We start from the raw sequence: 13,213 nt of genomic DNA on the forward strand, positions 1-13,213 counted from the left end.
AAGGTGTATCAGGTAGAAGCCCAAGAACAAGAAGTGGCAGATCTACTTAAGTCACCCCCTAAAAAGGGAGATGGGGGACGGGTAGCAAATGATACAGAATCAGAGTTACCATCATCTCCATCCCCAAACCCCGCTCCACTTTCTAGTTCATCTCCCTCTGGGAAATCAATAACAACTAACCTCTACCCACCTTTACCAAGCAGTGACAGCAAAGAGGATGAACCACCCTCTCCACAGGGTCCTATAACATTAAGGACCTGGGGGTGAACTAAAAGAAATATACAAGCACCTTTAAGGGAAGCAGTAAATCATGAAGGGATTCCTGTATTAGTTAAAATCCCCTTTTTTATTATAGACATAGAAGCCTGGGGAAAAGTGGCCAGAAATTACCAGAGTGACCCAATATTGGGGTTGCTAAGAAATTTAAATTTATGGTGAACAAACACAATCCTGATTGGGCTGATATTCAGTTACTGCTTGATGCTCTAACTGAATCAGAAAAGCAATTAGTTATAAAGACAGCTGTGAATATGGCTGAAGATGATTGCAGGATAACACAGGAGGATGTTAAAAAGGTACTTCCTCTTCAGGATCCAGAGTGGGGCCCTAATGAGCCAGATGAAATGGCACTGTTAAAAAGGTACTGGGGATTCATAACAAAAGGGCTAGAAAGAGCAATCCCTAAAGCCATAGATTGGTCAGCCCTGTATGCTACTAAGCTGGGTCCCTCTCAAACACCTTCTGAATTTTTAGACAACTTGCGAGATGCGATGCGTCGCCATGCCACCTTGGATCCTGGATCGGAAGAAGGAGTGCAGCAATTGGTAAATTTATTTTTAGGACAATCCACAGGAGACATCCGGCAGAAGCTTCAGAAGATGCAAGGTCCAACAATCTGGAGAGAAATGCAAAAACCTTTCTCCACCTTTTGGCTTACATTGCACATATTTCTCAACCATCACACAGGGAAATCAAGGTATTTGTGCACAAGTTATCTGCTAAGTGTCATTTGAACTTCGGACTTGGGTAATAGGACATTGCAGATATTAAAATGTACAAGTAGGCTGGGTGACAATGGAAGTGTGATATAACCCCAAAAAGAAACATATTCTGACTAGCTAATAAAGAATAGCTAATAAATACCATATACTTACAAGGTGAGAGACAAGATTGGAAGGTTTTAAAGAAGCCCGTAATTTTATCTAGTTCTGCTGTGGCTCCTCAGCAAAGGAAGTTCAGAGATTCTGGGATCAGCATGTCTGGGTCAAACTAATGAGAAAAAAACCCCCCAGATACATACCTTGCCCCCTCAAAAAACGCAAATGAATTGGTGAAGAGATGTGATATTTTTTATCATGTTAGCTTAATTTCCTGTTAAAAAAGAGGCAGAGAGGCATGTGTTGATGTGAAACCTTGGTGATGTCATTCACAAGTGCTGCCTGTGCAGACTCTAACCAGACCAGGTCACTATGCTGTTGTTCTGCCTCGCTGCTTTGCCTCTCTGTGCCAGTGTATGGCTATTTCTGAGCCCCCTCATGACTCCTCTGGATAGTAACAGAGAAGTGACTGAGGGACAAGTTTTGAGAGCTGGGGAGCACCCACACAGGTCTTACTGGGCAGAGATGTACTTTACTCTCCTGGCATCCAGGCACCAAACCTTCCGAAAACCAGCTACACGTACTTTTGTTTGAGCACCACCCTCCTCCCTGTCCTCTGGCCTTTGCTCGTTGTACTGCCTGAGATTTTGAGTGATTAGACATCTATGTGTTTAGACAGCTAGCCTAGCCATTTTCTAACACACTTAACATAGTTAACATGCTTGCAGGTTAGTCTGATATTGTGTGACAACGTAAGAGTGGTAAGGCATTCAGTGTACATATGACTGTAGTTCAGTCATAAATAAAAATAGGAACAATGTCCTTATACCCTGGGAGAAATATCTTGTGCCCAGGGTCTTCTCTTTTTCCACAATACCATTCCACTTCTTCCTGTGCATACTGCCTCTCATCATGGGCAGGGAGAACACAGCTCCAGGTGGCTAATATTCCTCCCATCTTATCATATAAAGCATAACACATTAAGCACACATACCTTCACCCCACCCCAAAAAAACTCCTGCACCACCCAGTGTCTAGGACATCAATCAGTGAAGACATCAGTCATGTTTTAGTGAGCAGTGATACAGTTTTGACAGGTCAGGGTTTTTTTACAATTTTACAGTAAAACAATGGTGGAGGAGGGTCATACACACTGTGTAGCTACGGTCTCATCAGTCCTTGTGTTGAGTAGAGATGTTTCTCCAGACATCTCCCTCCTCCTGAGGCAGGGCTTCATGATCTGTCTGTTTCCTCCTTGCTGGCACAGGAATGCCCATGAACAGCCTGGTGAAAGAGCACTGCTGGAGCCTGACCTCAGCCCCTTCTCCCTCTCTGCCTACTCTCAGGTCAGTCACAAAATCTCAGACTTGCAGCAGTGGAGAATGCTGCAGTGAGCTCAGCTGGGCTTGATGATGCCCAGCCAGAAACTTCTGTGTTGAAGTGACTGACTTGAAAAACAGAGTAATTCTCCACCTTTTCCCTAAGTCTTCATCTGTTTTGCTTATTGACTGGGAGCATAACTCCCCAGAGGATGGGATGGTTTCACAGAGATTACTTCTGAAGCACCAAACACAGCAATAGGTCACTCACAGACAGACGTAACAGTGACAGCAATCACAATAACTGAATTAATTTCCTGCCAAATGTTCCTTTTATGACATGGCGGATTTTGTTTAAGATAGTTGGTCCTCTGTTTTGTTTGGAGAACAGTGTGGTACCTACCTGGAGTACTACTAATGAGATTGTATCTAGTAGGCTAATGAGAAAGGGTCAGACTGAACATAAAGAAAACCCTATTTTCATTGAATGATAAAATCATTAGGAGAGCAACATTTGGACCTTTTCAGGACTAAAGCAAAATATCTGATGGGTGCAGGCACTCACTTTGATGTAGGAAAAATATTATTACACCTTAAAGCATATAAAAGGGTGTACCAAAAGCTTATGCACATATCTCCAGTCACACTCATAGTTACAGGGAAAGACAGCAGCATCCTGTGTTAACCTGGGCTCATTAACAGCATGAGCAATCACGACTATAACATCACTGCCAGCTTCTCCATCAGTACTGAAAGCAAATATATAACTCTAGCCTCTTCAAAGTGAGCACAAACTTCTGCAGTCTTCAAGCATTCAAATTGCATGAAAGAAAATAGTTTGGAAATCTGTCATGTTAATGAGAAACTACCACAGCATCAACTGGGTGTCAGCCCCTGAATCTACCTCTAGAGTCACTGCATATTGTGACCATTTGGTAATAGACTCAAAGCAACTGACTACACAAATAAATCTTTCAGTAGTTTCACAGAGTGTGAGGGTTTGCTCAAAAGAAGGTAATTTCTAAAGAGTAAAATCTTTGAGTAGATGAAGAAAAGTTATGTAAAACAGATGATGTTTTCATCTGCTCATTCATGATGAAAACATAATTACATTAAACTTCAAACTCATTCCCCTGCCTTTTTTATTAGGGAGAGTTTTAAATCTGTCAAAAAATGGTATGAAGTTGCAAACCACTAAACCTGCTAAGCTCTGCCCAGAGTGTTTAACCCTGGAAACCAAGTTACTTAATCAGTCCATTCTTTCCTATGCTGGTAGAACTTGCTGCCCACTGTCTACCAATGTTTCCAGGGTTGATACAGAGCAAAGAAAGCTGCTGCCAGGCCTGACAACACTAAGGGAAGCCATCTGGAAATACGTTTTTAGAATTCCATCTTCCTACCAGTCTCAGCATCATTGCTTTTGTTAGCTTGGAGAGGCCAGGATGGCTGGGATGGCTGTCAGGACAGCAGCATTGAGGCTCCAGCATGGAGGTTGTGAGCTAGGAGGAAATGGGGGTACATGGCCGTGGAGCTGCCACAATGAGACTAAGGATGATGATAGGCTTTGCTGAGCAGGAGAAGACTTGCACAGGCGTCCAGAGAGGCATCCCTTTGCGAACCAGCCCGTAAGGAGATCTTTGGGGTGTCTCTCCTGGCTCATGTGCCCCTTCTTGGTCTCTCTGTCCTCTGTATAAAATGCTGAGTAATGCAGCCCTTGGGCACTTTATCATATTTTAAATATTCCTAGGACCTTTTGCAATGGCAGGGCATGTTACATAATCCTGAAGGATAACTTTTTTTGGTTGTTTTAAAATATTTTCCCACAGTTAACAATTTAGCTATTTACTTAACCACTAGACTATAAAATTATTTTAGGCAGAAGTAGCACATAAAAATATTTTTCCTCTTAAACCAACATTGTCACTTTGAATTGAATCAGCTGAATAACTTATTATTTGGTGCAGATTTACCATGTTTGGTATACAACGTAAGTTTTAACATGTATGAGATACAAGGATATGTTGCTCTAATGACTTGAGCTGCAGCTTGATAAAGTAGTTTTCTGTCTTTGCCTACAGACTGAAGTAGCTAGCTACTGCATGCATAAAACTGGTTTTGTTTCTGGTATTGCACTGAATTTGCTGTGTGTGGCTGCAGACATTAGCCAACTTCAGATAATGAGAGATATTAATGACACAAACTCAGTTGAATATTGAGCCAAATGACCGTTAATTTGGCAAATGCAAATTCTAGCATCTATCACCCTCTGCTGGGTATAAAGGAGTAAAACTCTCAGAAGCCCTTTGTGAGCAGCTGTGTGATCCATAGGCATGGATGGATGCCAAGAATTCCTACTCTGAGATTTTTAAGCAAAACTGTTCAACATCTGTCTTTTAAATTTTCATGAGTTCTTTTAAGGTGGACAGTAGTGTGATATTCTTTCTTGGGCTAGGAGATACCTGAAGATCCTCAGCATTTGCACAGCCTCTTGTGAAACATGAGACATCTTACAGGCTTAAAATGCAGGGTTCTGAATTCTATGGACAACTTCCACTTTAGTGGAATATCTCTATAATACCTTGGGAATTACAGAACCATGACAGGTCTGTCAGATTTTAGCCACTCAGAGAATTTTGCACGACCCTGTGTAGTGGAGGCTGGCTGGATGCCAGGCACCCACCAAAGCCACTCTCTCACTCCCCTCCACAAACTGGACAGGGAAGAGAAAATTTAACAAAAAAATTTAACAAAATTTAACAAATTTATCTCATATTGTGATAATGACCAGGGAGAGATCACTCACTAAATATGGCCATGGACAAAGCAGGTTCAACTTAGACATTTGAATTAAATTTATTACTAAATAAAATCAGAGCATGATAATGAGAAGAAAAATAAAACCTTAACAATACCTTCCCCCTACCCTCCCTCGTTCTCCACTCTACCTCCTTCCCCAGTGGGGCAGGGAGACAGGGAATGGGGGTTATGGTCAGTTCATCACCCGTGGTTTCTCCTGCTACACAGGGAGTAGTTCCCCTGCTCCTCCATGGGATCCCTCCTACAGGAGACACTTCTCCATGAACTTCTCCAGTGAGAGTCCGTCTCATGAGCAGCAGCTCCCTGAGAACTGCTGCCGTGTGAGCCCATCCCACAGGCAACAGTCCTCCCTGAACTGCTGCAGCATGCGTCACTCTTCCATGGGGTGCAGTCCTTTAAGGACAGGCTGCTCCAGGGTGGGCTCCTCTCTCCATGGGCAAAGAATTTTAAAGACAATAATTTTCCTCATCCTTTCTGTGAGATACTTGCTTTGTGGCTCTGGGGTGTGTGTGTGAAATGTGAAGACATACCCGATGTCAGAATGGTATGCCTTATACACATTAACCTGCAGCATTTAAATGACACATCATGAGCAATTGCATGGCTTTTGGGAAATTACCAGCACATCTTGTTGCCAACAAATAATGACAGTAACATGAAAGCTCTTTGCTGCAGACCAGAGACCTTTCCTATCTATGTACAACCTCAAGTGTACTTCAAAACCCTCTGTGAATCTGGCACATTGCGCTGTACCAAGGAGATTAGAAGAATCAAGACCAAGGGTGTTTGATGTGGATACTTCTAAAACCAAGAGGGCCGAATAATAGTAACTGCACACAATTGACACCTGGTGAAAGAATACTTTTGGCTGATCATAGTAATGCTTTGGGCTGATCATAGTGTCCTTAGGGTTAGGACTGTCACACATAATGGTCTCACTTGATAGCAGGTCCCTTTCAAAAAGGTGCCACAGGGAAACTGAAGTGCCATTGTCCAGTGCTGGGCTTTTCCAGTGATATGTAGAGCAGCTATTAGTGAAATGCAAGTGTTGAGATTCAGTTAAGCAAGAAACTGGCCTGAAGGTTATCACGAGTATCACTGTAAACCAAGTGTAATAGGTTATTATGATCACCTCAAAATGGTGTACTGGAGTCTGGAATTTATTGTAACAAGAAAACCAAACGCAAGTTTTGACCTTGGAGACATTCTTGGCCCTTAGATCAAACCTGTTGAAGGAATGAACAGAAAACCAGAGAGCTTTCCTGTAACCTGCTTAGACTCACTGGATATTTCAAATCCAAATTCCCAGTTATCACAGTTGAGCTTCTTCACAAAACATAGCTATCATTGGACTTGCCTTTGAAACCTACTGAGAGAGAGCCTGAAAAACAGAAAAATCAACTCTCCTCTTCTTCAAGAGGCATAAATCCCCTATTTCTTCAACTGAAATTTAGCAAAATAAAAATAGAGCGGAAACAGATATTGTTTGCATAGAAGGTGACCAACATATAATGAAAAATAACTGAATTCCTAGGAAAAGATAGATGTTCCTAAATATTTGCAGCTCCCATGCCTCAGCAAACACAATGGAGCAGATCTGTGGAGAACTTATTTTCTACACGAAATAAGTGTACAAGTGAAATATTACTAAGAGGTAGAGATCTTCAGCTGAGTGGTGCTTAAAGACAAACAAGCTCCCTTCCTCAGTGGACAGATATTAGCTGGAGGTCAGTCGGGAACAGGAAGAGCAGCAGAGAGACATGATGAGCTGGGGTTCAGACCTTTTGGAATTCTGGCCACAACTAGGGTTGAAAGCAAGAATTTAGATGTTGCACCTGGTTATGCTTTACTCCTTTGGAAAAAGAGGTATTAAATTAAGATTAGATTATATAATACAATGTATAAATTAAATGGACTTCTTACAAAACTTCAAAAGCACCACAGAAGAAACTTCTTTGGACCAAAGGTTTATTTTTAATGACAAAGCACTGGAAAACATAAGTTACAGATGACTTTTTGATACAGGATACATTCTATATCTTACTTTAAAAGATTCTGTGAAGGTATGCTGCATAAATACATATAGTGAAAATATATTGTGTTTATTTATTCTCAGAGATCAGTTCTGTTTCTTTTTGAAAATGTATTCAGCCAATTAAATAAAAAAGTGAAGATTAGCATCATAACAACTCTGCCTCCAGGTTATCTCATTGTAACTACTGCAGCTGGAAGAGGAGACTGAGCCATGCCTTCTCAAAGGTTAGCGGCTTTGAACATGATGTTATTCATCATCTAAGAATGAAAATTTCACATTACAAACACAGATACTGTATCATGTTTTGGCAATGGAGCAGCTAGTTTTGCTTTGAACAAAACTGTTTCCTGTAATGCCAGACAGTGAAAGAGCAATGCATGTACTGGATGATACTACACAGCCAAAGAACTACAATGAAGTTGTGAAAATGCATATATAGCCATATGCACTTATATATACACATATAAGTTCTTGTGTATATATATTATACATGTCCAAAAATAACATTGGAAAACGTTGCAGAAGTTAACTATCTTTTAAACACATGAAACTTATAATAGTTTGACCTCATAACTACAGGATTATTAATTAAATCTTCTGCAGTGCAAAGGAATACAATACACTTAGTGCAGAGAAGTTAAGGTTTTGGTATTGAGGAAGCTAATTTCAGATTTCATGGGAAAGGATCAAATACAGGATCACCATAGCTCTGACAAAGCACAAACAAACCTGTTGCCACATACTCGTGAACAAATAAGGACATTTCATTTTTATCTAATTTTTTTCCCCATGTACTGCTCCAGAAATTACATTTTTACTGTTTGCATTCATGCTCATTTGATATGTTTCAACTAGCTTTGTCTGGCACCACTCTGTAAACCATTAAACTACAAAAAGATGGGCTCCTGTGTTTCAAAGAGGTTAAAAACCTACTGACTGAGCTTCATACTACATTTGTCTGCCTGGGAGAACTACTCCAGATGGCGTGTGAAGTTCTCTGGGAAAAGTCCTTTATAACTATTTGCATCTCTGTACTGAAGCCACTCGGATTCCTTAATGCCAGTCAACCAGCCAGCCTCCTGCAAAGAAAAAGACAGAGTCTCTTAAATTTCAGGTGTCCCCCTCTTCCTCACTATGATCTTCAGACCTGAAGATGTTTCAGAGTAACATGGCCAAAAGATTTGGTGATTTGGTTAAAGAGCAGCCTCTAATTTTGCACAGACCATTTTCTCTGTACTGCCAGACCACGATTATGTGAGACCAAGTGACTGCAAGCACACAATACAGCCTTTGGCCCATCTACCTCCTGGCTGAACTTAATACTATAGATGAGGGAAGAACAGTTCTGAATCTTAATTTTTTCCCCTATGATATTTTTTCTCTCATTCATGTATCAACAGTCAGAAGAAAGAACAGTTCTTGCAATTTCAGGAGTTACTATCTATAGAAAACATGCAATTATTTTTCAAAAAACTCCTGGAAACCTAAACCAGAACTTGACAAGCAAAATATTAACAAATCACCAGCAGTCCAAGCAACCAAAAGAGAAATTTCCTATTGGGAGGTACTGGGTTCTCTTAAGTGTGATAAATTCTACCTGTAATAAAATCATTTTGGTATTTTTAAAAATGACCAATCTACTCTCATCTCACTAACTAAGAAACTCCCTATCTTTTTCCTTTAAAGAAAAGGAACTGGAGCAAAGCCATGACAAACAGAACTACTAATGCTGCCATATTATTATTGCACAGACAGTACACATGGAGATAGAATAGCTTCAACAGATCATCACATACACCATCGAGTCATGATTACGGGGTGGCTGCATGTGCTGGTGGGGGCTGTCTGCCCCAAATAACCATTGTTAAAGCAGATTCAGCTTATCTATGATAGTGGCTGGGTACGTTTAAGTGAGGACATGTTTTGAAGCATGTGGAATATCTGAGAGATAGAGGAACTGCAGCTCTCTAGCACAGGCAGCATAGACTGTAGAAAGGAATACACAGTTTTACTGGATAATAACTTCAACACAAGACTAATGGAAAAAGCCACTGGGTGGGACTGGTTTGCTTCAAATGGAGGTTGATGTTACCAGGTGTATTAGAATTACAGCTTTAGACAGGTCTCTTCTGAAGGAGAATAAAGTATAACAAAGATAAGTCGCTATATAAATCAACTAAGTACCTGGCAAAAGACTAAAGTATTGAGTTTTATGGTGACATTAAACATGAGGGGGAAATACATAATGTGCAATAAAGATATGAACAGAATGGCTTCAGAAACATGAATACATAAAGGCTTATTTTCTCCATCCCTGCACACAATTTACTTCAATTAATGCTAATGGGAATTTCAACGCACACCAGAAGAAGAATTATACTTCATGGACTCACCAATTATCATGTATTTAACACCTAATATCATAGCAAAACCAGACTAAAGTCAGAGAGCATATTTTGCTATCCTTAGAGCAGTGTGCTATTCTGCAAACATTGACAATAAAATCACTTGAACTGCCCATGAGGTAAGACGGCATAATTTGAGTAGGGGTAATAGACTTCATCCTTATAAAAAGAGCTATGTACCTGCTGTAGTATAAATATTTTGTTCTGAATTAAGTAAAAAAAAACCCACTCAGGAAAGCCAAGTATTCATATTTTGAATTAGAAGAAAGCTCAGCTGAGAGAACTGATAATTATCTACCCTTGAACAGCATCAATCAGCAAAACAATTTCGAACAGTTCTCAGGACTCATATGTGCTTAGAGCATTAGTATTTAGGCCTGTTTTAAGAGATATTCTTCATTCAGAGTAGTGCTCTCAGCTACCTGATCAGGCAGGATCCAGTCCCCCACCTCTCAACCTCCAAATGAATTGGGAGACTTCTTACCAACACTACAGGCACCAACAGATGCCCACGGGGTGGCTGGTGCTAATAGGCTACAGTACAGTCTTCTCTTTTAAAGCAGCGACAAAAATCAACACACTTCACTGCAATTCAGTTTAACATACGAAATATAATTGTTTAAAAAATCACCTGAAATGCAATGTTAGTACAAAATTAGATGCCTCAAATGAAATTAAACTGTTGTTTAATTCAGGTTCAGGCTTCCGAGGGGCACAGTTATCTTTACCAGAAGCACCTAACACAAAGCAGCATTTCTATACCTTTAGGCTATAGAATACCACAATTTGTTTGCATTCTCAGTGCTCTCTGTAGGTGAATTTGCATTATTTCAACAAATCCACACATAAAAACTCTGAACATTAAGGGAGCACGTAATCAATTCTACTGTAATATTAAGACAAGATGATACAGAACAGTGTAACACAGAGTTTGTATGTCATCCGCTGCACGAAGTCTTTGTGTACCTGTGGGTCAGTATAAAATCCACTACAATGTAGCACAAAAAACCCCCTAAAAATATGCTGAGGTCATTAGATCCTGCTAATAACATCTATCTGTGACTTTAGGTGTAGTCAATGGTGTCATTTAGTCTCAAATGAAACTAAGTACAAAGGCATAATTAAAATCTTTTGTGTTTTCTTACAGTAACGTCATTATCAATACATATTCCCATTAACTATAATCTGTGAGAAAAAAAGTTGAGACAAAGAAAAATGTCAACAAAAGCAAGAACCACATGTTTTTACCTGATCAGCTGTGGTCTCAGAAGGAATCACTAGTACAATATCCCCTCGTTTTAAATTAAGCTCATCGCTGTTAGCTGCCTCAAAATCATGTAGAACTTCAACCTAAAGAAAATAACACCACACATATAGATGTGATCTAAATGAAGACATTTTATCAACAAAATTATCTGTTAAATCTTGACTGAAAAAAAGTTCACCTTTATAGATAGGTACATTCAAATTATTGTAGGATCATGGAATGCTAACAGGTTGTAATGGACCCTAAAGATCATCTATTTCCAACCTCCCCTGCCATGGGCAGGGACACTTTCCCCTACACCAGGCTGTTCAAGGCCTTATCCAACCTGGCTTTGAACACTGCCAGGGCTGGGGCATCCACAACCTCCCTGGGAAACCTGTTCCAGTGTCTCACCACACTCACAGTAAAAATTTCTTCCTAATATCTAACTCAAATTTCTCCTCTTTCAATTTGTACCCATTGCTCCTTGTCCTGTCACTACAGTTCCTGATGAAGAGTCCCTCTCGGGCTTCCCTGTAGGTCCCCTTCAGATACTGGAAGTTTGTCATGAGGTCTCTATGCAACCTTCTCTTCTCCAGGCGGAACAGCCTCAGCTTTCTCAGCCTGTCTTAGTATGGGAACAGCTCCAGTCCTCTTATCAACCTTGTGGCCCTCCTCTGGATTTGCTCCAACAATTCCATGTCCTTCTTATGCTGGGGACACCCGAACTGTATGCAGCACTCCAGGTGGGATCTCACAAGAACAGAATCACCTCCTTAGATCTGGCATAAATTGATAAAAAAGGCATTGATTCATGTCAGGTTTTTATACATTTCCTTAGAAGCAGGGACAACTTAAGGATAGTTTCCTTTCCTGGGACTATCAAAGGAAACTTAAGATCCTTTCCCAAGATTACAAGATCTCAAGGACAGATGATACTGCAACATCCCACAAGTCCTGCCTCTTGGACAAGGACAGCCAACCATTATTCCTCCCATGTAAGGAACTTCCTTTCATTCCCCATTATCATTATGAGATCTGAGAGAGGGGTAGCAGGATTTTACAAATAAAATTGAGAAAGGAATTCAGGAACTTCAGATTCTCTCATTCTCTTGTTGTGCCCACTGCTGTACTACTCTTCCTGTGAACATCCATAAAAATTTGAGTCAGTCATATAGCACCCATTGCAACAGGTGATCAAAGAGGTGAGTAATGGGAACCCTACTTAGTGGTTGCCCTGGAAGGAGCTCCCACTTACCAGCAGATGGGTATGCCATCATCATCTGCCTTTCAAATGAGTTATTATTAAAACATTGGCAAGATCAGCATGTCATTGTGAACAGACCATTTTAAGAAAATGGTTTTATCGCCTTAAAAGATAGCTAGTCTAATTTTCTCAAAGCACAGACAGTGCCACAATAACACTGCAATTATGAAAAAAAGAGGCATTGAGAACCAGATGGCAAGCATATATTCTGCTTCTCCTTCTCTATGTCTGACCCAAGAGAGTGTGATGAAAAACAAAAGATGAACTATGTCAGCATGTCTGAGTTGCATGATACCTTTACTGTTATCCACAGAGTTTGCAGAAAATACTGAGCAATGAGAATAGACCAAAAAGAATGGCATACTTAGAGAGTACTATGGGACTAATTAGTCTGAACTTTGCAAATTATAATACGAAGCATGTAAAGTTCATCCATCCTCAAGGAGCTTTTCTACTGCTCAGTGATTCTAAGTGAAAAGTATTTTCAAAGAACCTTGTAAACCAGGAAACCCTTGGGGTTTTGCCAGCCAAGGAAAGAATTTCTCTTATGCCTCATTAAACTTTTCTGTTTGATTACCCTAATAGTTTATATTATTACTAAAGTTACTGGATGACATTTTGGCTTCATTACCATGAATTGTAGCCATGGGTTTCAATAGAATCAGTACTTCCACTATAGATTTTCAGGCCAGAAAAATGCCATTTTTTAAATGATCATAGAATCACAGAATGGTTTGGGTTTGCAAGGGACCTTAGAGATCAAATATATTGTTAGCATATCAGGTATATCTTTAGCATATATCAACAATATTCCTGATTAACTATGTGGCAGTGCAGTCTTATTCAATATATTAATTTTCAGCAGTCATTTGGTGAGATTCAAGGGTTCTTGTACTTCAGTGAATCTTATGGCTACATAAGGATATGCACAGCAAGAAGCATGCAGAAAATGTATCTTCTCAGACTTCATTTATGAAGCAACAATATAACATTACAGTTGTAGTTGCATGTATTCATGTGTGCATGT

At 40.0% G+C, this 13,213-nt stretch overlaps 1 protein-coding gene across 7 annotated transcripts in view; it reads right to left on the reverse strand.

Annotated features, from left to right (window-relative positions):
- Positions 1–7,184: 7,184 nt before the first annotated feature.
- The window catches only part of AMPH (amphiphysin), a 139,232-nt gene continuing 133,203 nt past the window's right edge, over positions 7,185–13,213 (reverse strand). For all 7 annotated transcript variants that reach the window (XM_048297000.1, XM_048297023.1, XM_048297014.1 and 4 more), the window contains 2 exons: positions 10,922–11,023; positions 7,185–8,347 (listed from right to left, as the gene is read on the reverse strand). In XM_048297000.1, coding sequence (XP_048152957.1) covers positions 8,240–8,347; positions 10,922–11,023 — 210 coding nt within the window. In that variant the 3' untranslated portion in view covers positions 7,185–8,239. The remainder of the gene's footprint in view (positions 8,348–10,921; positions 11,024–13,213) is intronic.

This window comes from Corvus hawaiiensis, chromosome 1, assembly GCF_020740725.1.
Source record: "Corvus hawaiiensis isolate bCorHaw1 chromosome 1, bCorHaw1.pri.cur, whole genome shotgun sequence".
NCBI classification, from domain to species: Eukaryota; Metazoa; Chordata; class Aves; order Passeriformes; family Corvidae; genus Corvus; species Corvus hawaiiensis.